This window comes from Drosophila albomicans, chromosome 2L (genome assembly GCF_009650485.2).
Source record: "Drosophila albomicans strain 15112-1751.03 chromosome 2L, ASM965048v2, whole genome shotgun sequence".
In the NCBI taxonomy this organism is placed as follows: Eukaryota; Metazoa; Arthropoda; class Insecta; order Diptera; family Drosophilidae; genus Drosophila; species Drosophila albomicans.
Genome location: NC_047628.2, coordinates 3700093 through 3727719, shown reverse-complemented (window position 1 = coordinate 3727719; position 27627 = coordinate 3700093). Strand labels below are relative to the sequence as shown.

General features: G+C 40.6%; 2 protein-coding genes across 2 annotated transcripts; both read left to right on the top strand.

Annotated features, from left to right (window-relative positions):
* Window positions 1–26: 26 nt before the first annotated feature.
* On the top strand, window positions 27–25957 carry LOC117563530 (uncharacterized). Its single transcript, XM_052002816.1, has 21 exons — window positions 27–117; window positions 9709–9858; window positions 9921–10651; window positions 10708–10867; window positions 10929–11172; window positions 11241–12073; window positions 12158–13872; window positions 13934–14277; window positions 14340–14550; window positions 14616–14974; window positions 15052–17002; window positions 17074–17232; window positions 18126–19666; window positions 20359–20977; window positions 21043–23308; window positions 23710–23867; window positions 23938–24036; window positions 24103–24662; window positions 24731–24931; window positions 24990–25680; window positions 25744–25957. The coding sequence occupies exons 2-21, from the start codon at window positions 9777–9779 to the stop codon at window positions 25792–25794; spliced, it is 12975 nt and encodes a 4324-aa protein (XP_051858776.1). The 5' UTR covers window positions 27–117; window positions 9709–9776; the 3' UTR covers window positions 25795–25957.
* Window positions 25958–26568: 611 nt separating this feature from the next.
* Window positions 26569–27368, top strand: LOC117565203 (titin). The gene is made up of 3 exons (XM_034244208.2): window positions 26569–26673; window positions 26742–26936; window positions 27009–27368. The coding sequence occupies exons 1-3, from the start codon at window positions 26635–26637 to the stop codon at window positions 27273–27275; spliced, it is 501 nt and encodes a 166-aa protein (XP_034100099.1). The 5' UTR covers window positions 26569–26634; the 3' UTR covers window positions 27276–27368.
* The last annotated feature ends 259 nt before the right edge of the window (window positions 27369–27627 follow it).

Genomic DNA, 27627 nt, shown 5'->3' with positions numbered 1-27627 from the left:
TCGCTGAGGAAAACCAGAGTCTCATTCGTGTTTACCGCTTCGTACCGAGCGGTTGTAGTTCAGATTTTATAAAAGAGTTGAAAATTCAACAAGGGGCTTGCGTCGCGTTAACCGGAAGTAAGGATAATTTTGCAATTGCGTTCTAGTATTTCATCCTGTTGCGCCGTCGCATTGTTCGCAACAACCAGCGACGAGTGCCAACAGTTCACGTTTAACCGTTAACCATTACCTGGCATCCATTCAAAATGGCACCAGATCCATAACAATCACAATCGTGTGTCCAACGCAGCGGAAGTGCTTTCAATCCCCATTAGAGCATTTTGCCTTTTTGCATCTCTTACAAAATGCATTCGAATGTGAAATAATTGGCGAACCCTGCTTAAGAGTGTTGTGCTCTAAAATTGTGTGAATTGAAGTTACTCAAATGAATAACAACAAAATACCTAAGAATGTATAACAAAATTGAGGATACTTCTAGAAAATAGTGGAAATTAACCTCAAATATTGAGAAAAAAACGTGCCACTTGTGAAAATAAAATTCATTTTTTAAAAAGATTCAACGTGTACGTGTTGGAAAAAATCTAAAGCTGCTGATAAGAGAGTTCATAAGTTCAACAAGTTTTATAAAAATAAAATTATCAATCTCAGTTTAGTCGTTATGCGTCTTCTCAGTGTGTGATAAGAAATTGTCTGTGTATGTAAAACAACGAGTGAGAGTGAGACACAGACAGGAATATGATTAAATATTATATTCAATTATCTCCTGCAACAATTTAACATTTTTTTTATAATCATGTGCAAAAAGAGAATATTTCATTCAAATTTGATTGTGAATTGTCTTTTATCTGCACTGTCAACTGAAACGCGAGTAAACTGGGAAACGTGCTAATGCTTTAAGTGATAATGAATCTGTCTTGTATATACACAAAATCAGCTAAGTGAAATAAATACAATAATAATGCTGAGCTATTAAACTTTTTAATGCGAATACTGATATTATTGCTATTCAAAAATATTGAATTATACTCGGATTATATTCATTGATTTCTAGAAACTTTTTGCAAATAAAACATTTAATTTAATTGTATAATCCTTATTATATAAATATATAGAATCTCTTCTGTGAAAAGTTTACTGCACAACATTTGCTAATAATATACAATTATTGTACAATATAAAAAATGATTTATTTTTTTCTATTGTTTACTTAGATTATTTTCGTATAGTTTGTATTATTTACATTTGTTCGAGAAATTAGGTTTTATATGCCAGCTTTCTATTGTTTACTTAGATTATTTTCGTATATTATATTTTTTGCATATGTTCGAGAAATTAGATTTTTTATGCCAGCTAACCAAAGGGTACCTCAAAAAATGTACGTATGTATGTAACAGGCATCTTCGACCCTATAAAGTCTATATTCTTGATCATCGTCCGTCCCCCGCAAATCGATAAAAATCAAATAGCAAGCGATGTAATTTTTGGTTGCGATAAAAATTGTAGAATTGTTTTAGAAGTATACGTTCGGGCTAAAACGAATATATTTTAAATGTAGTACTATATCGATATACCAAATATATTCGTTGGTATAATATTTAGTATTTTTGCGGTAAATGAATTTTGTATATTTGAAAAATAATAACTTGCTGTTTCACTTTTATTGACAATGGTTATGCGGGTATCTCACAGTCAAGTGGGTTCGACTTTTTCTTAGCTTTCTTACTTGTTTCATTTTGTTGTTTGAATTTTAAAATAAATTTTTCTCGATTTTAAATTGTCACGTGTATTTAGACAAACAAAGTACATAAATTATTTCCTGAGATATGTTCTTCATGATACTGACTCTTTTAAAAGGATACATTTTTAAGGATAAATGGAGCTGCGTTAACTTGCTGCTAATAAATTTGTCGAAATGCTTTATATAATATGATTTCTCCAACTGAACTTCAACAGTTTTCAAAATTACACGTGCCACCCATAAGTTATGATAGCAGCTTGCGAGGAAGATAGTTTCTGCCAAAATACTTTGCACCCTTTTAAGCTCCTGTCAACTGCAGTCGACATACATACATTTATCAGCAAAGTATATGTATTTGAGAAGCTCGTTCACTTTATGTAAGTTTGAAGAAAAAAATTTGCGCGCAAATGGAGACAAAACAACAGAACCTCCAGAACTTCTGTCTTACCATCAATTTTCTCACGTTTCTCCCTCTACGCTGCATATGATTGTTAAACTTACAATTGCATTGCAAACTAGGTTCTTCGTTTTCTTATTTCAAACGATTACTCTGACTCCCAAGTGAGTGTTTTTAGTACGCTTGCTTTGTGAGAAATGCAAAATGTTAGCCAAAGAAACAAAAACTAGCACCCCAAGAAACAGAAATGTGCAACATTCCTTACTTTCGTGTGTTTAAGCTATTTAATATCATGAGCAACAGAGCAAATTGTTGATCAGTTACTTTCCATTTTACCCAAAAGTCATCCCATTTACTGTAATTTTTTTCACACTTTTTTCGTCGACCTCTGACATAATTTGCGGTTGTCGCACCTCGACAATGTTGTCAGCTCTAAGCACATCAATCTTCGCTAAGCAGACTGAGAGTAAGGGAGAGTGAGCTAGTTGGATATTGGCAACACTTCTGTGGCATATAAAAATATGCTTAGGGAACACAGAATGATGGACTTAACTGTGAATTTACTAAAAGGACGAGAGATAGAGATGTGGAGCAGGAATCTGAGCTCTAACCAGCTGAGTTGCGGATTTATTGCAAAGCGATTATTGTCACGTTTGATTTGAGTCGCATGCCCGAAACTAAAGCGACTCTTAAAGACACAATGCATGAGTCTCAAGGATAATGATATAAGCGCCTTAAAAAGAGTCAAAAAACAAGGAAACTTTTGAATCTTTAACTTAATAATATAAATTTATATTATGGATTAAACTAAAAATAAATTTATACCAAAAAAACGACACGGTTTTTATGACCTCGCTCGACAAATTTCTATGAATGTTTACAATTCTGAATTTGTCGTTTATCTATATTTCGGTTTCCTTATTTTATATTCCTATTACAAACCACACAATTATTTGTTAGCTATGTAAAATATTCAAGTACATGTGCAACATAATTACATATGGAGACACAGCCATAAAGGAGTTATGTAAAAAGCTTTAACAAATGAAATGTCTGGTTCAAATAACCTATTAAATCCTTTAAATTTTGCAAATTTGCACAGTCATTAACTCAATTTCATATGCTTGCTAAACACTTGACTGAAAATGAGCTTAAGGCTGATACCAGTTACTATAATAAGTCTCAACATATGATTAAACTAAGCTGAACCTACTATGAGACTGAGAAAGATATACACTCTGGAGTGTAATTAGCTAACAAGGCATTGGCTTAGTTGTGCATAGTTCATTGCGGCAAGGGAGTTCTTTTCAACACTTACCACATACGCATTGTTGTTAAACGCATACACAAAGGAAGTACAATCATAGCAAGTCAACATTTGCATAATTTTGCAATGCACACTTAGATTTCGATGCCAAGTTTCCTTCACACATTTGCAGCGATCAGCAACCACACGAAGAAATCGAGAAAAAGGCAATAAAGCTGGTATGTAAATTTATTTGAGAACTAAAAAGTTCTCTTCTGACATTGCTTCCCATTTGGGACATGCAGTTGGCCAGAAGAACTCTTGCTCTTGCCTCTTTGCGCCAGGGCCAAGGTGTTCCCAAACATTTAGTGTGCACTTTTTACGCCACTTTGGCTAACTTCTGCTTCCTCTCGACTTTACTCGCACTCCCGCCTTGTTGCTCCTTTTCTCAAACTCTCTTTCTTTTTTTCCTTGGGGTCTAGCAGTTTGTCTGGCTCGGTGCTGGCTTTTATTTGGCTTAAATCGTCCCAAACTACCTGCCTTTTCACCATGTTGCGCTCTTGTTGTCGTTCGTCTACTTACTTTTTTAGATATTTAAAACATTTTTGCTCCTTTAGTTTCATGTGGTTTGTGTTTGTTTCTCAGTCCTTGCCGCACGTTTGGTTTGGTCGTTTAATTCTCATTGCTATTGTAATTAACAAAACTATAAGCCCAAATTCCAGTTGCTCCATTTATATTTAACTTTCTCAAATGTTCCGCATCCTAATTGAAACAATGCAAGTTCAGACTTAAAGAAAATGAAATTAGAAATTTCCTTAGTTAAAGCAAAAAAAAGCAACTTAAGCAACAATAAAATGAAATACATTTTTGAAATATTATAAAATTATGATATGGGAATATTTTACAGTGATATCTCAAAGCTGTTAAAGATTAATTTCCATCTTAAGTCTGTTATTATTGGCAGTATCACCTTCCCACTTTGCTAAAACTGCTTCCCATAATGCACTTTCAATTGTATTGAAACTCGAGCCCATTTAGATAATTGGATTATAACAAAAGAATCTGTTAGAAACCAACTCGCTGCAGACGTCTACTGTAAGTATAGTACTAAAGTGTCTGCCGTAATGTCAGTTTCTTAACTGTAATTGGACACCGATGCCAATGCGAAATGCGTTGCACTATGCTTCGTAACTCAGAAGCATTTCTTTCACTCTCTTGGCAATTTCGCATTGGATGCATTCGTATTCGCTTGCAAGCTGAAACAGCAGCTGAAAATCACGCTGCTGGCAATTTTAATCTCGTTTATTAGCCATTTTTCAAGTGATACACATAATTTTCAATTTTGCAATTTCTCGCCTGGGTAGCGAGAATGCGATGCCATACGCTCTGCCGCTCCTGCAACGTTCATTGTTCTTATTCACACACACATACATCGACACACACATATGCACCTAAAATTACGCCCTGGAGCCTTTTGTCTTTATCGAACATGAAAAAATGCATTGCATACATGCAGGCGCTGTTAAGGTAAAACTGGTGAAAGAGAAAGGGGGTTAGAGCTGGGAAAGTAAGCGGAGGCAATGACCAAACATGGCGCCCATTTGGAAGCCATTAGGGCCAACCAGCCAGTCAGCCAGCCAGCCAGCCAGCCATTCAGCCAGTCATCTGTAGTGGAGACCCAACGAAAACAAACATGTAGCGCCAACAATAACAACGCACACCATCGAAGGGGGAAACAGGCTGCTACCAATAACAGAATATTCTGAAAAAGTAATAGAAGCCGCTCCAGACGCACATCGCTAGCCTATTTTTCACCATTTTTTATAGTGTTGTTACTGCGCCTTCAACAGTGCAAAAGAAATAAGCTGGAGAATGGAGGTTCAGTGTTGCACCAACAACTTCGCAACTGTATGCAATAAAATGCGTGTTGGCATTGCTTTTGTTGCTACTGTTGCTGTAGCACTTTAATTTTCAATAGGCGTTAACACAGAGATAAAGCTAGAAAGATCTAATGCAGCAATGCTTGCTCAACTTCTTGGAGCTTCACAACTACAATTTGATTGGAAACCGATGCTGATGTTGTTTGCATACGTCAATATGTGTAACTCTATTCGCATACCTTGTTATTAGATTTGAGTGCCGTCACTAAGGTCACGACATCTGGAAGCTACACGAGTATGTGACTCTCTTGTTCCCCAAGAAAAATCTTTAATGGTTCGCCATTGTGGTAAACTCCCCATATTGCATTTCCCCTCTCACCACATTGCAAGTTCCTGCAGCAAACGTAATTGCATTTAGTTCAGAATTTATGTTACTATAAAAATTTTTACATTTTCATACTCTTTCGATGTCGGATGTTGACCAAAAGGCATCATGATTCGACACAAACTCAACTCTAACAAGACACCAAGAAAATATTTTAATCTTTAAATGTACGTTCTTAATATATAGTACAGAACGCAACAGTTTTTTACGTTGCCTTTGAAATATAGTATGTATACGATAAGTAAGAATACAATTTATAGTGCACTTACAGATTTTATTGCAGCGTATTTCGAGAGCGGTGTCTGTGCATCTTGCACTTATTCTTCTTGTTTTTAGAATCGCTAACAATCTGGTAAAGTTCTTACCTGTGTGAACTTTAGAGTTGGCCCCATCCTTCGAGTGCCTTCGTTACCTTCCTTCCCCGAAGCAAGCAAACAATTCGCAGTTTGCAGCTCAACATCAACTTCACGTTCACTTGAAAATTGCATTTTATACAAAGATGTGTGTGCCTGGTCGGAAAAATGTTTGAATGTGTGAAAGTATGGAACCGAGAAATATGAAAACAAATGCCGGTTGGGCTTTTGACTTGGCCCAAAGGCAAACTTATATATTTGAGTTTCATTAAAAGCGACCAGGTTCAATCGGAGCTGAGTACGTTATGATTTTTGTTTAAGTCTTGTTCTTATTGAATACTTTTAGTAAGACCGACTTAACCATAAATCATTGAGAACGGCACTTAAGCCGATGCTAATCCCATACTAAATATCAGAAGAACAACAAATCAAAGAGATTTTTTGGGTTAGGCCGAGTGCTTGGCATGCAAGTAACAAGTAATCGTCAAAACAAGACGTGCGAAAGAAAGAACTCTTATCGTCATCGATAAATAAAATATCGAAGAGAATAATAGACTACATACTCAAAGCACGCCGCCATGATAATTGCATGAAGAGTATATTAAACCCTCAGTAAATTTGAAATTGGTGGTGACCGTCGGCACTGTGCTCAAATCACATACACACACACATACAATACTATGGCTGAATGCACGCGCGTTGGTTAAGCTGCTTATCGGCTTTGTACTATGAGGGGAGCGGCAGGTGGAAGGCGTAACCTGTATTGGGGTCCCTGACAGCAGGCAGATAATGCAATAGACAATAGCAACAATAGCGTCTTAGTAATATTGTTTTCATATTACTATTTTCTGTAGTGCAATAAAAAAAGGCACTTCACTATTGCACACACATTTAATTAATAGTTTGTTCTACAACAAAATGCCGCGGGCATCCTTTTATTTACACTTAAGTTGCTATTTGTTGATAGTTGTTTATTTCATTTCTAACATTAAACACATTTGTAATTACACATTTTCAAGAAATAAAAGTCGTCATAATAAGCAGGTCAAACTAATATCCTTTTACAACACTGTCTGCAAGTGAGGCAAGCTCATCACTTCAATGGACAATTCGCAGCACTTAAAAACTCTTTTGATTAGCATACCGAATAGAGGTGGGCACGGGCCGGGCTTTTTTTCGTGGCCCGCGGGCTTACACAGGCCCGGAGCGGGTTCGGGCGGGCCCGGGCCTTATAATTAAGATTCGTACGGGCTTCGTGCGGGCCCGGGCCTTAGAAAAAAGGCCCGGCCCGTAAAAACCCGAAATAGGCCCGTAAAAGCCCGAAGTAGGCCTGAAACAATTTTGATTTGATCGAATTAGAACCGCCATTTATCGCATTTTAATTGCTTATCGATGCTACTATTGATTTGGTTATACAATATTTTACTTGTTTGCACACCACTAATTAAAAATTGGCGGCCTATTGTGAAATTATCAAATCTGTGGGCCATGGTTTAAATGAAAAACGCACTAGGCTAAAAGCAAAAATGTAGAAAATTTTTATTTTTTAAATAAAAATATGAATTAATTTGTTTTTCATTAAATACATAACAATATTCAATATAAATACCTTAATAAATATATATATGTATATATAAATTACATGTCTTTTGAATTTCCTTATATGTGTAAATAAGTTTCGTGCCGGGCCGGGCCGGGCCGGGCCGGGCCTTAGTGAAAAAGTTTCGTGTTCGGCCGGGCCGGGCCTCTCAAAAAAGAGTTTGTTTTCGTGCGGGCCCGGGCCTTAAAATACAGGCCCGCGCCCACCTCTAATACCGAATATATGTAAGTGTTTGCAAATGAGTTAGTTATCGCACTGAACTTAAGGTTTTGCATAGCTTTTTGGAGAATTTGATCATGTTTGTGATAACTAGTCTACTCATTCAGTTCACATTGAAATCAGTATTGTACATTTCGCGCACTTCACTTTACATGTACCGTAATTTAAAATATACGAAAAAACTTCGAATTTAATTGACGCATTAAAAATAGATTAATTTGGTTTGCTATTGGTACAGCTGTTAAGATCTGAAACAACGTGAAGAATTCAAGGAAGGTAAAATTTATTTGACTCACTCTTGTTCCTTTAAATTTGATGCAATCAATGTGTAAATACTTCTTAAATTGATTGTATTCAATCTGTGTACAGAGTTTTAAGTAGCATTACAACAACGAAGTTTTTCATCCTTTTCTTAAGTCACATATCGAGTCTCTTGATTATACGCACAATCTATTCTTACACCTATAAAATCAAAAGGCAAGCGACTAGCTCACCTAATAAAACTTTCTTGAACTCTACGACAAGCTATCATTATCATTCTAACCATAAAACAAACACGGAAAAGCAATTTGGCGTCAAACGCGTCACCAGCATGATTTGCAATCATTATTTACCCCTCGGAATGAGAGCGAACCAAATGCAATTCAATTTGTGACAGCCAAACAAAGCATTTTGACAGGATTCCCTGACCCGCTCCAAGCAAGAAACAATTGATATGTGTTATAAACAGGCACTAGCACTCACACTTGCACACCCAAACGTGTAAATGTCGCATATACATACATACATACATATGTATTTGTATCTGTGTTTCTTGTGTATTTGCACCCCGAGCGCGCAAAAAAGTGTTAAGTGCTTTTGCTGCTCCTTGCAGCGCCGGCAATCATTGTCAGCAAATACCCAGAAGCAAGCAGTAACCGGAACCAGATTCAGCACCGTATCCAGAGCCAGAGTCAGGCTCAGACCCAACCACAACTGCAGCAGCGATTTATATGCAATGCAAAGTGCAGAGAACAAAACAAAAGCAATGAAAGAACGAGAGAGAAGCGAAAAAAGCGTTAACAATTTTTTCCTGTTCTAAAATCAAATGCAAATGCAAACAACAGTTGGCATCAATCGTAATGCTACGACCCACCTCGCACTTCCCCGCCATTTCCCTTCAGTCAACCATGCCGATCTGTTTCCACTTTATTGCTGGAATTAATGATGGGAGCACTGCTCGCTGCTCGTTGTATGGGTTTCGGTTTTGGTTTGGATTTTACTTGTTTGTTTCAGGGATTTCTTAGTTTTTTTTTCCTTTTGCTTTCTTCTGTGTGTGTATTTTATGTTGAATCAAGTGGAAATTCAATTGATTTGCTGTGGCTTTACTGTGGCAAAAAGGGAAATACGCAAAAGGCGTTACAATAATGGGCGAATGCTGTCCCCTCTTGCCTTTCGCTCGCTTGGAAAACTCCCACTGTCACTCCCTTTCCCGCATGCATATGTTAAGCTTCAAAGAAGCCATCGACATTGCAACTTGGCCAAGCCACAGCCAAGTCCAACAAGTGTAAAACTTATTTGAGCGCAAAATCATTTTGCAAATATTACAAAAAGAGCAAGGATTTTAATATATTCCACACTGCTAAATTTGTGACTAGAATTCCAAATCTCTGGCTTTGTCAGCAAAGTCAGTAGTGGCTTTTGTTTAATTTGGTTACCGCATAGCTTTGTCGAATCAATTGCACAATTTTAAGTAATTAGAGCGAATCCATAAAATTAACTCTTTAGCAACGACATTTGCAATTTATACCGTAATTTTATAACTCATTAATGCAATTTAATTACGAAACAGATTCTATGCAATCTATGCAGAATTTTTTAATTAATTGTTAACTTTTTTAATATTTATAGTTCGAGCTATGCTTGGCTTTTTTCCTATATCATCGAAGTCTTGACTATACTGATCAGCCAAGACCAGCATGAGAAACATGAACCCAGTTTTATCAGCTCTGTGGCTGCTCCTTGTACTGATCATACCACAAAATGAGGCGGCACGGGAAAGTAAGTTAAAGTAATATATAGTTATGATTCTGTCTAATTTCACGAATATGTTTTACACACAGATCCACTAAAAGATCCACGAGTCTGCGGTCGCCCACAATGCGATACGTCATCCACGAAATTCGATTATGGTTCTAAATTATATAAATATGATTATGAGGTGTCGTTGCGCACAGAATTCGCAGGCTCTGGAGATAATACCTCTGATCTATTCTTAAAAGCCGATGTGGAGATATTCTTTCCCAAGGACTGTGAAGGCTATCTGCGTATTAATGGTGTTAAACTTTACGACACGATTCAAGAATCTAACGAATCCGGCAGCGAGAGCCAAACAAAAGATGAATATGATTACTATGACAATTTGCCCAGTAGTTCGAGTGAAGTTTCAGATTTTGAGAATTTGCATCCAAAGTCAAACGAAATGTCAGCTGACTTGACAAAGAACCTTCTGCGCTTTGCCTTTCACGATGGACTGATAGGCGAGGTGTGTCCCACCGAGCAGGAAACGTCTTGGGTTCTTAATTTCAAGAAGGGCATATTGTCAAGCTTCCAAAATACAATGTTGCGTTTCGATGTAGACTTCAACACCACTGAAACGGATGTATCCGGCGAATGTCGTGTACAGTATGAGTTGGAGAACACGGACAGCGTCTATGTAACGATAAGAAAGACCAAGGACATTGCCACTTGCCGACGTCGTTATTCCACACAGTCTGTGCTGCAGACAACGCCGTACACCTTCCGCGATGACAAGACCATTTTGCCAATTTTGAATTCGCAGAGTTACTGCAATGTAAGTTAGTTTATCTCTTATTTCTACAACAGTCTGAGCTGATTTCTCGATTGCAGCTGACTATCGACAAGAGTGTGTACCACAAGATCAGCTGCCTTGAGACGCATTTACTTGTCCCCTTCTCAAACGGTAGCTCCGGCGCCTTGACCACCTCGAAAAGCACCTTGCTACTCACAGGCAGCAACGACTATAGCATTAGCGAGTTTCTTGAGCAGAGTAAGTATTGGGATTTAGTTGACTTTCTTCCTTGATGACAATTTATGATTATTTTCTGTAGATGTCGAGATGGTCGAACGTCGTTCACCACTCATCTTTGACCATACACCACTTGTGAAGCCTACTCATGATCAGATAACGGCTGCCCATGAACTGTTAAAGAATATGTGTGCTCTTGGGTTACCCAATATAAAGCGCGAGTTCATCGATGCGTTCACGAACTTTCTGCAGGCCACAAAGAGCCTGGACTACAAGACACTGACGGTGCTACTGCAGCGTTCAGCTGGTATTTGCACTCAGGGGAAGTAAGTAGTGCAATGAACTTATTAAAGGTCATCCAATAAGCTTCTTCACCTCTGCTTATCTATTGCAGAAACCACGTGCTTGAATCGCTGCCCTACATTGGAAGCACTGCCTCGTATCAAGTAATGCGCGATCAAATCGTGAATGAAAAACTCTCAAAACAAATGGCGCACAACTGGATGACATCGCTGTCCTTCATTACACGTCCCGATGAGCAGACGCTGGAGACTTTTTACACTATTCTTGACTATGCGCGAAACAAACTAGATCCTGAGTACACTTTGGGATCCACGGCTGTGGTACACAGCTATTGCAGGCATCACGAGAATTGCGAGGAGAATCTCAGGATCGCAAAGATCATAAATCTGCTGGAAACTGAATTTCTCAGCCAGTTCAAAAGGTATCGCGGCGACCGGAAACAACATGAACGCTTGACAGTACTGCTCAAAGGATTGGGAAACATTGGCATAATGACCAATGACTTCGCCATACAGCTCCAGTCGATCATCAACGATAATACGGTACCAATAAACATTCGATTGCAGAGCATATTCTCCTTTAGACGGGTCAATTGCCAAAGACATCGCAAGTTCTTCTTGGATTACTATGGAGACTACACTCGCAACTCGGAGTTGCGCATTTTCAGTTATCTGCAGACGATGCGTTGTCCTGACTACATATCTGTAGCTCAAATTAAATCCATACTCGAGAACGAGGAAATCAATCAGGTTGGTTCCTTTGTTTGGTCGCATCTTACAAATTTGGCGAAGTCCAATTCGCCAGTGCGGATTGAGGCTCAAGGTCTGCTGCTAAACGATGAATTATCGGAAAAGTTCAAGATGGACATACGCAAGTTCTCCCGCAATTATGAACACAGCTTGTTCTTTGACGAATATAATTTTGGTATGTAATCTTGCTTTAGTTTTCGTATTTCACTGCATTAATAATATTATAATTATATTTTTCGTTATGTTTTTTTATTCTTAGGAACCACAACTGATGCTAATCTGATATTCGGCACCGATTCGTATCTGCCACGCCATGTGAGCCTTAATTTCACCGCCGATCTATTCGGCCAATCTGTCAACTTTTTTGAATTCAATGCGCGAGCCGAAGGTTTTGAGGAATTGGTCGGCAGTGTCTTCGGTCCCAAGGGTCCGTTGAATAGTGATTTACTACAAAAGAAGTTATCGTTCCTTAATCGTTGGTTGGGTAATGAAAGCGCGGAGAAAGATGACACCTTGGAGAATCTGCTCAGTCTTGACAATCTGCGGCTGAAGCGTAAAGTTGTGGACACCACTCAAGATGGGGAAGATACAGAATATGTATTCGAAGAGGACGAATCCGAAGGCGAGCGATCCCAGCGTTCTAAGCGCAATGCTGAAACAACAGCAAAAACAAGGAAACAAACAATCGATCGCAACGTTGACCAATTGGGTTATAAGCTGAACTATGACTACAACAATCCCCGGGCCCAGTTTGGAATGCGGATCTTTGGCAACGATTTGCGATATTATAATGTGGAGTCCATGGCCGAGGTGGCACTGCTGGCCACACAGTTGAGTCCCCTCCAGCAGGCAAAGAAGCTGCTATCCGGTAAGCCATTCAGTTACAGCAAGTCGAGCCTGTTTCTCGATGCATCTTACAGTGTACCCCTGGCGGTGGGTATGCCGTTGGCTATACATGCTTTCGGTGCCTCATCCGTTGACCTAAGCATTGCTGGCAATCTGGACAAACTCGATGCCGACTGGCATTTTGATGTGCAGGGGCGGTTCAAGCCCTCGGTGTCGGTGGACGTCATAACAACTATGCAGACGGATATGTTTTGGGGCCAGTCGGGTATCAAAGTCAAGAGTAATTTGTATTCTAACTCGGAGGTGGAAGCCAACCTAAAGATGCGCGGTCGCAATCTTATTTCATTCTCCTTCAACCTGCCGCAGGACAAGAACGAAATCTTTAGCGCACGCTCCGAGTTAATCGTGGTCAAACGAGATACAGAGTTGCCCCAGGCAGGCATTGAGAAACGCAGTGCTAATTCTACCTGTACTTGGGAAGTGCTGGACCAGGCAATTGGACTGCAGATGTGCTCGCACTATAGTGTGCCCGATTTGAGCAATGCTACAGAGGCTTATCCCAGTTTATTGTTGACTGGCCCACTTAATCTGAGTCTGATACTCAAAAAATCCGATCTGTCAGCCAAGAGGTTTGTGTTCGAGTACAATTGGGATCAGGAGGAGCCGGACAATAACAATTTTACTATGATATTCAACACACCAGGCTCAAAAGTGCCTCGACTCCTGGTTGCCAACATGACCAGCGTTCCCGGTGCTTTCAACGCGTCGGTAGCATTTGAACGTGGTGAAAGCCGTACCTCCGCAGGGCTTAGCTATGATGGCAATCCTGACTATAGACGCCTCGATGTCTATCTCGACAATAATCGCAATCGATCACTTGACTTGGCATTGGAGCTACGACGCTTCCAGGATAATACAGCCGTGTTATTTAGGCCACGCATGCTTCTGTCAGTTAATGGAGTTAACATTACTGGCTTGATTGGTATGATCAAAATCAATGAGAAGAATGGCGTGAAGCAGCACGACGTAGATCTCTCTTTTGAGACGAAGAAGCTGCAAGCTCTGATCAAGGGCAACATTATACAGACAGAAGTGACGACCTCAACTAATATGACAATCAATTACATGGTATGTGAACGACAACTTATATGCAGTTGATTCAAATTTACTTATTACCCATTTTGCTTAGTTTGAGGCGAACAAACCCGAGACAATCAACTTTGCCGGACGTTTGATGAATCATGGTGTCAACTCGAAAACCGAGTACCGAGGCAACATGAAACTGAGGACAACAGCGTATCCAAAACTGAACTTTGCCTCGAATGTCACATGGCTCAGCTTGCAGGGTCATACTGAAGGAGCTATCACGTATAATAATGCACCGGATTATAGTAACCCCAATTACACAAGCCTGGCCAGAGTAGTCTTTGCACGCTCCCACTCCGATGACTTCACTTTAGGAGAAACGCAGACACGTGCTAGCCTTGAGCTAAAGTTGCCCAGATCGAAGATTGACTATCGCATTATGGTCAAGTAAGTATCTAAATAATCGATGCTGTAACTTCAAAATTTATTCTTTCGTTTGGCTTTCACAGCCATGACGAACGCAATAAAAATGGACCTGAACAGACTTTCATTGTGGGACTCAAGTATGCGCCCGATAAGGAGATAACGGGTTTGTTCTCAGTACATCTGCCCCATAGAAATCTCTTTGCTGTCGACGCCTATATGAATGTATCCGTACCGGACTTTAATTCATGTACTGTCAGTTTAAGAGTCAACGAAAAGGCCACTAAGGATTATATGGTTAATTTACCTCCATAATTAGTAAACTCTACCCTATGCCTTTAATGACACTCTTCTCTTCTCAGATATATGTCAATGGCTCTTGGTTCACGGGTCATTCAATAGCAATCAAGGGTAACTACAAGGATCGTAGCACTCAACTTCAAGCTTTGCATCACCTTAAACTGATCGTGGAGAGTCCATCATTTGACGCGACCCAACTTAATATCGTATATAGACGAAATCAATTGGTGATCTTCTACGATGTTCAGGCCAAGTACGGCAAGGATCCGTATGGCTTGACTATACAATACCAATCCAACGAGCAAAATCGCAACTCCAATGCTGAAGTGCGCTTAAAAATCAAGGAGAAGGACTATTGGATCACTTCCAAACTGCTTTCTGAGCAACCCAAGCTATTGCAGCTCGAGATGCACATTGACAAGTAAGTACAGTCGAGTTGATATTAATATTCTGAAATTTCAATAAGCTAAACTGCATTTCCTCTGAACTTCTGTTTAGAATTCGTGACATTCACATTCAATTGGGACTACTGAACATTAACAGGCGCAAGGAACTGTCGCTGGAGCTGAAATGGGATGCTAACCGTGATCCCAGCCAACGCTTGGGTCTATTACTCGAGTACAATAGTCCGAGCAATAAGCACTATGATGGCAACCTCATGGTAACCTACCCGGAACGCACAATTAACTGTGGCTTCAGCGCATTTACCGGTGGTCCTAAATATTATGGCAAGGGGCACGTCTCCTGGAGCATCACAGAAGTTATTGAGCTCAGCTATGACGCGGGCATTATGCCCGGTAAGACGCTCCACAATTGGGTGCACGCTGAGCTAAATACTCCCTTTAATGGCTGGCGTTCCAACAGTTTGCGCGCAGGAGTCTACAATTTGAATAATTTGATTCTGATCAACTCTACGCTTTCCTGGGCTGACGATCAGTTGCTGGAGCTGGGATTTAAAAGTGATCACGACATACGAGACCAGCTAATTAGCTTCGATGTGCGGCTTGGCATCAACAGCACCATTAAGGATATTCCCACAATTAACATAAAGGTGCAGCATTCGCAGGATGTCAAGAAATACGACACCGATTTATATTTGCGATACAAGCAGAACGAAACCTTCAACACGTATAGCATCAAGTCCAACTGGGATGTAGTACGCACACAGGGCTATCACAATGTCTCCGGCACAATGTCTCTCGTTAGTCCTTTCGAAGGCTATCGCAAGGGAGGTCTCGTGGCCATGTTCATGCTAAATGACAAGCGAGAGGTGCAGGGAGCTGCTTCCCTTGCGTTCGACATACGTGAGTTTACCTTGACCATGGATGGCTATGTGAGGAAAGTAACGGACAATATGCTGACCATCAACATAACAACACCTCTGGAGAAATTCCAAACTATTCACGGTCGCTTCGGCCTCAATGAGAAGAAGCGTCATGCTGTCGCAGAGGTGCGAGCGCCGACAGTCGCATTGGGAGTAGAAGCTCTGGCTGATATTAAGAATTTGCTGGACTTTGATGTCAAGCTAAGCATTGCCACGCCCATTGAGACTTTCCAGCAAGCAGCCGTCCTGGCCAAGTTCCACACAGATCGAGTTGACATGCGTGGCATCTGGAACAATTCCACACTGGGCTTCACAGGAGTCTGGTACATGAATAATTTGACCGACTTTCAATATTCGTATCTGGTGTTCACACCTCTGGCTGGCTTCGAAGAGAATGGCTTCATATTGCAGATTTTGTATAGGGAGTCCTTGATTGTACAGATGCATGGAAAGCTATCGAACTACAAGCTCGGAATTAAGCTCAATAAGCAGCCCAAGTTGAAGCTGGTCAATCAGCTGAGCAGCCAGAAGATGCAGCTTGACATGCACTTCGATGATGACTTCCAGCCACCTAGAATTGAGGAAGAAGACGATGAAGAGTACCTGTCCTCCTTGACTACTTTCGAATTGGACTCTTTGGTATGGCCAACTATTGTGGGAAAGGTTGACGTACAGGAGAATCTTGATATGTATTTCATTGTGGGCAATGTGGATCTGCCTCAGGGCAGAGTTGAGTTCAGGGATCGCTTGTACTATCCAGACTATATCAATATTTTAAATGTGCTCACAGTGACCTCTCCCTTTGCCATCGCCAAGGACTTAAAGTGCATTGTTGAGTACCACGTCGATTTGTACTTTAATTTCTTTTATAACCGCATAGAGTTTATGGTCCGCAATAAATTAGCGGTAACTACTGAATTGGGAGTTGAGCTCAACTATACTAAAGTCGTAGATAATGTTAGGCCACAGGCTCATAACGTGGAACTGACGCTCATCACGCCCTATGCACAGTTACCTGAGATCCAACTTCGAGCTCACATCGAGATGGATGACAAGAACACGTATAAGGGAAACATCAGCTCAACAACAGCTCATACTCATTTATCGATAGCTGCATCAGTAGAGGTTTGTAAAATGATTGCTGTACTGATCAAAATTTTATTTTAAAAGTGAAATCATATTTTTTTGTCATGCAGAATGAGGACAACTTCCTGGAAACCTCTGTGGGCATCTTGCTGGATACACACGTCGTACCTCATTATGCCTGCAATTTGTACTTTAAGAAGGACTATTCGGCCGTAGATAACGTCGTCGACATTAGATTTGAAGTCGACGACAATGGAAATCTCAATCACGTAAGATTTATATTTTCATTTATATTTTTATAATAATAATAGAAATTCTTTCAAAATTTGAAAAAAATTTAAGTTTTTATACCCGCTACCCATTTATATTTTTATAATAATAATAGAAATTCTTTCAAAATTTGAAAAAAATTTAAGTTTTTATACCCGCTACCCATAGGGTAGAAGGGTATTATAACTTTGTGCCGGCAGGAAATGTATGTAACAGGTAGAAGGAGGCATCTCCGACCCTATAAAGTATATATATTCTTGATCAGCGTCAACAGCCGAGACGATATAGCCATGTCCGTCTGTCCGTCCGTCCGTCCGTCCGTCCGTCCGTCCGTCCGTATGAACACCTACATAGATCTCAGAGACTATAAGAGATACAGCTATAATTTTTTTTCGACAGCATTTTTTATGTTTGCACGCAGATCAAGTTTGTTTCAAATTTTTGCCACGCCCACTTCCGCCCCCGCAAATCAAAAAAATTGAATAACAAGTGTAATTTTAAAACTAGAGCTACGAATTTTGGTATATACAATAGTTACTGTAAATTTGGTTGCGATCAGATAAAAATTGTGGAAGTTATTAAAGAAATACTTTTGTATGGGCAAAAACGCCTACTTACTATGGGTCTGAGTTGCTTTGGCCGACAATCTGGTACATTGTGCCGTTTATGGTATATTTTGAATGGTGTACTATATCGATATACCAAACATACCATTTGGTTTTTTTTTAGTATTTTTGTAGTATTTTTGGTATATTTTGAAAATGATACCGCAATATTTTGCCTTTATTAAAAATGGGTAGCGGGTATCTCACAGTCGAGCACACTCGACTGTAACTTTCTTACTTGTTTTTTTATAATAAATACTATTTTTATTTTTTTGTTATCTTAATAGCTGCACATTGAAACGGACTGGCACACAGATCCGGAGAATTATTTCAACATTAATGGCAAAGTATTAACTACTATGTTACCATTGAAACTTGCATCCACTTCGGCGTTGGCAACAAAAGGAGCAAATCCCCAGCTAAATTTTGATCTTACTTTCTTGAATCAGGAAGGCGAGACCATCGCCTACGGTACACGAGCCAACAAGAGAAATGATGTGTTCAACATTGAAGTCTGGACGCCCTTGCAGAACTACAGAAATATCTCGATGCACGGCACAGTTGTACGCAACGGAAGAGATCCAAGGCGATATGATGTATCTGGCAACTTGTACCGCAACATGGCCACCTATGGCATCTCGGGTGCCATACTGATGACCGATGGCATACCGATGCAAACGAAGTTGCGTGTTGAGCCCAAAGCCGGAGGAGCGGATGGAGTCATTGAGTTGAATATACAGGAGGCGGATGCTAAGAAGCTGCGCTTCTCCTTCGATGCCATTGAAAACGGTAAACGGTGTCAGATTTCTGGTGGATACAGCATAGGCAGCAACAATGCCATGGACTTCTCTGTCCTCGTGGAGAGCTCCGTGCCTGAAATTTCTCATATAAATTTCTATGGCAATCTTAAACCTATGGACCAGGGACGTCTGGTGGGCGATGTGAATTTGGTGACTCCGTGGAGGAAGCTGGGCATTGACTCAGTTCATCTGCATTCTGAGCTAGGTCTGCGTGCTGACGGATCCAAGGTCAGTGGATCATACCGATTTGGCAATCACACTGGTCGTAGCATCTTTAGCTGGTCCCCGCTTTTGGCAGAGACCTGGCAGATGGAGCTGGACAGCTACATGGAGCGACCTGGCGCTCAGCCACGCACTCTGCTGGCCAGTGCCAAGTACCTGAATCCTGGCAAAAACTTCCTTCAACTGCAATCAGCTGGGCATGTGAGTGTCGACTCCAAATGGACATTTGATTTTAATAGCAGCCTCCATAAAAAATCTTCGGATGACATGGAGTTTGCTTTGGTCACTCAGTTGCCGCTACCAGTGGGCGATAGGCATGAACTGAATTGTAATTATCGTGGCAACCTTGTAAGCAAACAGCTCCAAACACCCAACTTCTTCATTGAGATCGGCTACGAGACTCTGGAGACCGAGAACAAGCTGTTATCGCGTCTGTCTTACCGAAATGTCACCAACAATCTGAATGCTTTGGGCCATCTCGAATGGGGAAAAAAACAGAATCTTTCTGTTATCGAAGGAGACTTTGTAATGGAAAACAAACAAGGAGGACGCAGGGAGTTCCTGGCCAAGCTGAAAACGCCTCAGTTCAAAGAGGAGCACACACTGAAGCTAAGAGGAAACTTCGACAAGCCCAACTCTGACTTCTACAATCTGGTGTGTGTTCTCGATTATCCGGAGAGGCGCCGCATCGCCGATTTGGATGTTTCTTTTAACTCCCACACCAATATGCATGGTGCTGTCAATACAAGCACACCTTTCCTGAACCTGACCTGGTTCAAAACAGACTTTGATTTCTCCACCAAAAAGTACGTCTTACCTACAAATTTTACAATAACTAAACAGTGGATGGAGGAGTTCCTTTTCTGTCCACAAAATATATTGAATATGTGATCATTGTCATCTTCATCAAAATTGATATTTTCGCTTATTCCATTGTCTATTTACAATGTCATACATATGTACGTCCTTTAATGTGGCTCATTTCAAACCACGAACTCATCATATTTTATTTTATATTTCGATATACATGGACATTGAAATTAAATTGAACAAAAAATTGCAACATTTTTGGTTTACACAATAACAACCCACAATTTGGTTGCGATCAGATACATATTTAAAAACCTGGTATATTTTGATTTCTACGGTATATTTTGAATGCAACAGTATAACATTAAATCACATATACTTTTTGGTATGTTTGAGTATTTATCCGACTATAATGCCGCATTCGCACTGTTTTGCTTTTATTAAAAATGAGTGTGGAAGACTCACTCGCCACACTTGTCTACAGATTTATTGTTTTTCGACTTTACAAGTAAGGTGAATTCCATACATTTATTTTTGTGACATTAAATAGGTTTCTAATATCGTATATCTTGGTAATAATTCCATCATAGTCGAGCACGTCGGACTGTAGTTTTAATACTTGTGCATACTGCGTCCCAATTTTATTTTAGACTTATCCTTATTTCTTTGCTGACTCTTTCTAATACAGTGGTCGCAGCTATCGGTTTATAAACTGCAATTGGCCGAAGGACAGTGCCTTTTTCAAGCTGGACAGCAACTACAATAGCGACGATACCAAACACAATCTGAATGGAATAATCGAAATTGAAGTTCCATTGACATCTCGTCATCGCGCTGATGTTTCCTATGGACTGCAGAAGCGTCCCAATTTGGATTCCGGTAACTTGAAGGTTATGTACAATAAGCTGCAGGTTCTCGACGGCAAGTACAAACGTGTGGAGCAAAAGAAGCATCCCTTTAACAAGGAGACCACGGACATTACACTGGAGAACGATATGAAGCCACTTGGAATTCATTATGTGAACACTCAGGATATGCGTAATCCGCTTGGAGTACGAGACATTAAACACATCGAAGTCTTTGAGTTGCGCAATACGAAAAATTTCAATCTGACCGGGGAGCTGCATGCTCTGAGCACTCGAACGGCCCAGGAGCTGAAGATGGTGGTTATTCATCCTAATCGCGCTGTTGTCTTTACTACGAAGTTCGAAGATGTCAGTCCAAGGGTTGTTCGTCAGCACGCCAAGATCGAGTTATCCGAAACAGCATGGATAGGCTATAACCTAGAACTGGGCAACTTCAGTACGGTAAGTACTTTTCTTTCTTTTTTCTGATTATCTGCTAAGGTTCTAAACTAATTCTATAACCTCAGCATGCCAATGAGTCGCAGCGCTTTGCCCTAGAACTCTTCTATCCAAATCGCAATCTGACCACCTCTGGCTGGTACTACCTCACGGACAATAACTTTAATGCTGATTTGGCATTTAAATGGGCTGGCACAAACTCCAAAGATGGGTCCAGAAATATTGCAAGTAACTTCCGATGGGCATTAGAGCCATTGCAAGCAGGAGATCGCGATCATCAAACATTTGGCCTAAGAGTGACACATCCATATCTAGAGAAAGATATAAATTGCAAAGCTGTCTATTATCGCGGCACAAAGGAATTGCTTAGAACTCATCTAACCATCGACTACTCAGACAGTCCCGAGCAACTGATTACGCTAGGTACCCAGCTAAAGGATTTATACTCTGAACTGGGTCATACGAATTATACGTTTAAGTTCTATGGATATCATCCAGCCTCGGAACTGGATATTGAATTAAATGGCACCTTGGCCGCGCGTCCCTCGTATTACAAAACTGAATCAACGGCACATTATAAACGCGATTATTCACCCCGATATGGTAAGTTCCTTGCCCTGCTGGATCTCAACAAACGGGAGCTGGAGTACGAGCGCCAATCGCCATATCACACATCGCGTCTCTGGCTGCTACCTACCACGAAATATCCCATTTATGGTCTTAATGCCACAATTTGGGATACGCCCGATACGAATCACACGGGCTACATCTACGTGGACATCGCCAGGCGTCTTGCTCGTATGGACTTCAATCTCACCGAGGATGCCAGTCAGAATTTGCAAATGGTCGGCTATATACCCGACACGCGTAGTGGTTACCTGGATATCTGGCGGAACTATGAAGAGATACGCATCATTGATGTCAGCTCATATTTGAAAATGAATCACTCACGCCTAATTACGGGTCGTTTCCACTGGCGTCCCGAAATCAAAAATGATATCCGCACAAAGATCAATGGCTTCGGTAACGCGATTTATGGCTCCTTCTCCGACGGAATTGATTTCTGGATCAAATCTGTTTACACCGAGTCTACGGAATCGATAGGCGTCATTTGGAGAACGGCGAAGGAATATAATAGTAGATTTATTGACGATATCAGCGAATTAAGCGTATTGGAAGATGATCTGAACGACCTGCGTCTTTTTGTCAATCAGTCGTACGAGGCCAATGATTTCTATATCAAAAATGTAGTAAACTTTACATTGACCATATTAGATGAACTAGCGATCAGGGATCACATTGAGTCTTTGCCCAAAATCTTTTCTGAGCTATGGCAGGCCATGGGCGACTCTGGAAAAGCGCTACGCGAAAGCATTGTCTGGCTAATAGATACCATTAAAAAGACGTACAACAATGTTCTCGATGCGATCAGTCGCTTTTTCCATGGCGAAAGCTTAACTTACATTTCATCGTTAATGGAGAAGGGCATAGAGAAGTATGACAAGTTTGTCAAGGATCTGCACATCAAGTTTATCAAATACATTGAGAACTTGTGGCACAAGTCCTGGCATCTGGCTGAAACCTACTGGAAGAATGTCCTTAAACGCTTCGAGCCGCATTTGTTCAAGATCATAAGTTTTATGGAGACCACCGCATGGGATTTAAGCAAGGAGGTCTTTGATTTCATTTACAAACGCACAAACGAATTGGCCGAGTCTCCTTACTTCAATAAGGTCTCTAGCTTTACAGCAGATGCCGAGAGATTGTATAGAGATTTCCAAGCTAACGATGCCATAACTAATATCAAGAAATACTCTACGTTGGCATGGAACTTCATCAAGGAGAAATATTTTAAGCTGGTGCCGTTTGGTGCTGAACTTAACGAAGTGCTCACCGAAATTTGGAACGAGATCAAGCAACTAGAAAAGATCGAGAATGTGCAAATTGTTCTTCAGAAATACAACGAAATTGTAGCGCGTTTGGAATGGATAGCCGATGAACTGCAACTTGAATATCGCATCCATCAACTCTACGGATTATTGCGCAATAAACTCCGCAACTATGCGCTGAATGCGTTAGAAACTGCGGATATGTACAGAGAAGCAAAGACCAAATTTATTTTTGATCCAGAGGTTGGTATTATTGATTTGGAGCAAAAGCTGCCTATGTCCTGGCATGCATTCAATGAGACGCCCAAATTCGAGGAGATTCCCGAATATAAAATGCTCTCAAAGATCCAAAGCTTCCTAAGCGAAACCAATTCTACAATTATCATGAAGTTGTACAACATGCGAGCTCACTTGGATCCCAAGACCTGGTTGCCGCCTTATTACTGTAAGTATTTATAGCTCCGAGAAATCTCGGCCTCACACATACGCACAGTTATTTGCCTAGATGAGTTACTAGCGTCTTAAAAATGCAGAATATATTCTTATAAGTATTATAAATATATTAAAATAGAAATTATGCATAGATGACTACTAAAAAAACGGAAAATTTACGTTTCTCGTTGTTAGCTACTTTTCATCCCTACAATAAAATAAAATAGATATAACAATACTTTAACCATCTCATCAAGCAGTCGATTGATTGTAACAGTAAGGTTGAAAAGCCATCTCGAACATGAAACACATTTCAAATTGTGATCTCATGCGTGTGAGAATAGATAGACCAATCAACGATATCATCATAGATTATTATTTTGTTGAGTCTAATTCTACACACCTATTTTGCAGCTCGAGCTCTGCTCATTGATTCCAGGCATTATATGACCTTTGATCAGCGATTTGTAGGACTTAATCTGAATATGGATCAACTATCTCAAGCGCAATGTAGTTATTTGTTGGCCCACGACTTTTTCAAGCGCAACTTCACGCTGCTTCTGGAGCCTGCGGTAAGTACATTTTTGTTAGCTGGACCCTATGAGCATTCTTTAAATTAAATGCACACCCATTTATGCTTAGACACAATCCAAGTCAAGCCGAGACACTGGTCTTCTTCCCGCACGTAAGCTGACCTTCATTGTCAATAGACAACTTATTGAAATCGATCTGGCTACCGATGTAAGTAGACCTCCCTCGATATACTTATGCATTATTCAAACAATTAATAATTTATTTGATTCACAGAACATCAGTGTTAATGGCAATCCACAGCCCATTTTGCCACTGAAACTAGACGCGGTTACCATCTACCGAGACCTGGATATACTATCGATTGTCTCAGATACACAGTTCAGTCTGCACTGTAACGTTCAGTTCGATCTCTGCTGGTTCGAAGTCAGTGGTTGGTATTTTGCCAGGACGGCTGGTCTGCTAGGCACGCTCAACAACGAGCCCTATGATGAGTACACTATGTCGAACCGGCTCATTACGAATCAGACGCAAGAGTTCACAGACTCTTGGAGTCTGCAACACTGCAAACCCAAGCAGTTGCCTCCAATTCAAAAGATTACCTCAGATGTGACCTCAACGTGCAACAACTTCTTCCGAACGAGAATTTTGTCCGCTTGCAGTGCTGTTGTAGATCCAACACCATTTTACGAGATGTGTCTTGACCTGGGTAGCAAGTCGCAGAGCATTCGGCCTGGTCATCCAGCTGTGAAAGGTGCATGCTCAGCTGCATTGGCCTATATCGAGGCTTGCACAGCGCTTAAGGTGCCAATGCGAGTTCCGGATCAGTGTGTGTTGTAAGTAAATAATTAATCGATTTTTCTATGCCAGACAATTCAAATTATAATATTGATTGCGTTTTTAGCTGCCAACTGAGCAATGGATCCTACGTACCAGAGGGTCAGTTCATTAATCTAAATGGCTCAGATATTCCGAACAGTAGCGACGTCGTCTTCATTGTGGAAGCCAAGCCTTGTAATGCCAATCTCAAGGTGTCCAAGAGCATAATGAGTGTTGTTTCCAGCATTGAGGAACAATTGCAGGCAGCCAAGCTAACTAATAATCGGTAGGTATAAATGTGAAAATTTAAGTGCTAGACTCTTCTAATCCTAATCGTATTTTAGCTATGCTGTGATGGCTTTTGGTGGCGTTGAGCCTTTCGACAAACCCCGCAGTATATTCTTTGAACGGAATGTGTTCACATCGAAGCCCGATCAGTTGGCCAGTTACTTCGATCACATCAATACAGGAAATGGCAGCAGCAATGATATTCTTACTGCCATATCAAAGGCATCACGCTTGAATTTCCGTCCAGGCGTGTCGAAGACCTTCATTCTGCTTTCATGCAGCAATTGTGCAGCAAAGGACACGCGTTTCGACTACAATTCCATTCTGCAATTCATGAAGGAGGAAGGCGTCAATCTGCACATTCTGGCTGACACCGAATTCGATTTTGAGCGCGAAAAGAAACTGCGTCACTTCTTTGGCATGGATAAGCATGTCGTCTACTCCAAGCGCTTCCCCGAGGGCAATGCCGAGGCACGAACGCAAGCGCACATGTCTAGGAGCAATTTGGGACGCTGCACGCCTCTGGCCTTGGAAACAAATGGATCTGTGTTCAGTGCCCGCAAATTGTCGCCAGAGCGCAAGTATCCTATTCTGCGTTTTGCCACCATCTTTGCCAAGCGTGTGGCCCAAAGTGCCACGCCGATAAGCGCGCAGACCTGTGAGTGTTCTGGCCACAACTCAGGCGTGTCTTACTTGGTGTGCTCCCCTCCAGATGTACCCGAAGAGAGGGGCAGCCAGGACGAATATGTAAGTGAAGAATTATACAGCTTATTAAAGTACATATGAGATTTATATGATGTTCATTTGCAGGATGATTTCGACAACTGGGAAGGAGATGATGAACTCGACAAGGAAGTCTAAGCATATTGCATGAGTTTAGTTTAGATGCGATTAGTTAGTTAGTTAGTCATCTCCAACGAAATGTAAAGTCTTTTCTAAATAATTTGAATCACATTTTGTATAAATAAATATTAATCGAAAGCCATAAGCGGAGATGAAAAAGCTATTATCATTAAAGCGGAAATTGCACTTCATAACTAATTCTATGTTCGGTATTCCGGCAATTTTAGTCTCTTGAGCACAGTGTGACAGGGCAGAGCTAACCTGTTTTTGATTGTTTGTTGTGCCTACGACCCAGCCCATGGCTTGGATACGAGTACCACCCATATCTTAGGCATGTCTTAAGCTCGTTTGCGCAAATCTCGACGAACAATAAAAGTGGTCCGACTGGCTGCAGTGGAGCTGGAGCGTTACCGACTATCACTTTTTTCGCCTGCGCGGGCTACGGTTGACGGAAGCGATAGCAGAACTCAAGTACGTGTTACAACCTTAACCCCAAAGCTAGGCCAGGCCCATTCACTTTGCCTGCAATGGGCAGACAGCAGTCAACAGTCAACAGTCGGCAAACAGCAGGTTGCGGATTGCAGACTGCAGACAGCAAACAGCGGGCTACACTTGATATCCCACTTGAGCCCGATTTGTTGTTATAACATTTGCTTGGAAAAGCACAATGGAAATTATGCGATTCCATTGGTAATGCAATACTTTCTATTTCAATGTTATGGTTACATCAACTGACCAATTGCAATTGCGAAATCTTTCACTTTTGGCCAAACTGTAGGTGACTATAAAAGCTAGCTGACAGATTGCAACCACTTGCATTGCTCAACGGAAACTCATTGCGAGAGGAGCTAGATATTAATGAATCATAAATTATCATCAACTAAAATGCTGTTACTTGTAAGTGCAATTGAATCTATCTTCTGATTAGCATGAGAGACTCTTAAATTTGCGATTCATATGTCTAGATGTTGATCTGCAGCTTGACCCTGAGCTACGCTTCAGAGCACTCCGGTGAAGGCCACTACGAAGGTGGAGGTGCAGGAGATTATCATCAGCAACACCACGAAACACCTACCACATACTCAGAAATATCGAAGCATGTGCCGGTCCATGTGATTGAAAAAGTGCCACTTCCAATTCCTCATCCAGTGGCAGTTCAGGTAATGTCAATTAATTCGGTTGTCGTCACGTGACATCCAAATATAAGATTTCTATTCCAACTTAACGTTAAGGTACCCAATGTGATAAAACTCACAATCCCCGAACCCTATGCGGTGCATGTGCCTGTCCAGCAGGAAATACAAGTTCCCGTCTACAAAATAGTACCCGAAATAACGGAGCGCAAAATACCATACACCGTTGAAAAGCCATACCCCGTGGAAATTGAGAAACCTTATCCAGTCGAAGTTATTAAGCACATTAAGATACCAGTGCCAAAACCTTATCCCGTGCCCTTTACTATTTACAAGCATGTCCTACACAAGCAACATGGCTGGTAAATTTTCAAATTGGTGAGCAAGAGCATAAAGATTTATATATAATTAGTTACGTTTAACAAGTATTAAATTCGTTGTATTGTTAAAGCAAATTGTTCACTTGTTTTTATGGGATTTTTGAAAAATTCTTGCTTACAGAAGTTGCTGAACCTAACATTTATTCTAGGTTAATAATAACACTAGTTAAACTGAGAAATGATTTTACCTATATTTTGCAACTTTTCAACTGCATTAAACTTTCTCACATCGAGCTCTTTAATGTCCACATATTGTACGCGTGCATGCACATGTATTTCCATACCCAACTTGACTACACCATCAAAAAAAATATTCCCTCATAGCAAAGTCAATACAC

Excerpts from the sequence above, each read along its gene's own strand:
- LOC117563530 (XM_052002816.1), top strand. The coding sequence starts at position 9,777 with ATGAGAAACATGAACCCAGTTTTATCAGCTCTGTGGCTGCTCCTTGTA. Across the intron at positions 24,037-24,102 it reads AAATCGATCTGGCTACCGAT|AACATCAGTGTTAATGGCAA; the intron begins GTAAGTAGACCT and ends TTTGATTCACAG. Across the intron at positions 24,932-24,989 it reads GCCAAGCTAACTAATAATCG|CTATGCTGTGATGGCTTTTG; the intron begins GTAGGTATAAAT and ends ATCGTATTTTAG.
- LOC117565203 (XM_034244208.2), top strand. The coding sequence starts at position 26,635 with ATGAATCATAAATTATCATCAACTAAAATGCTGTTACTT. Across the intron at positions 26,674-26,741 it reads CAACTAAAATGCTGTTACTT|ATGTTGATCTGCAGCTTGAC; the intron begins GTAAGTGCAATT and ends TCATATGTCTAG. Across the intron at positions 26,937-27,008 it reads CTCATCCAGTGGCAGTTCAG|GTACCCAATGTGATAAAACT; the intron begins GTAATGTCAATT and ends CTTAACGTTAAG.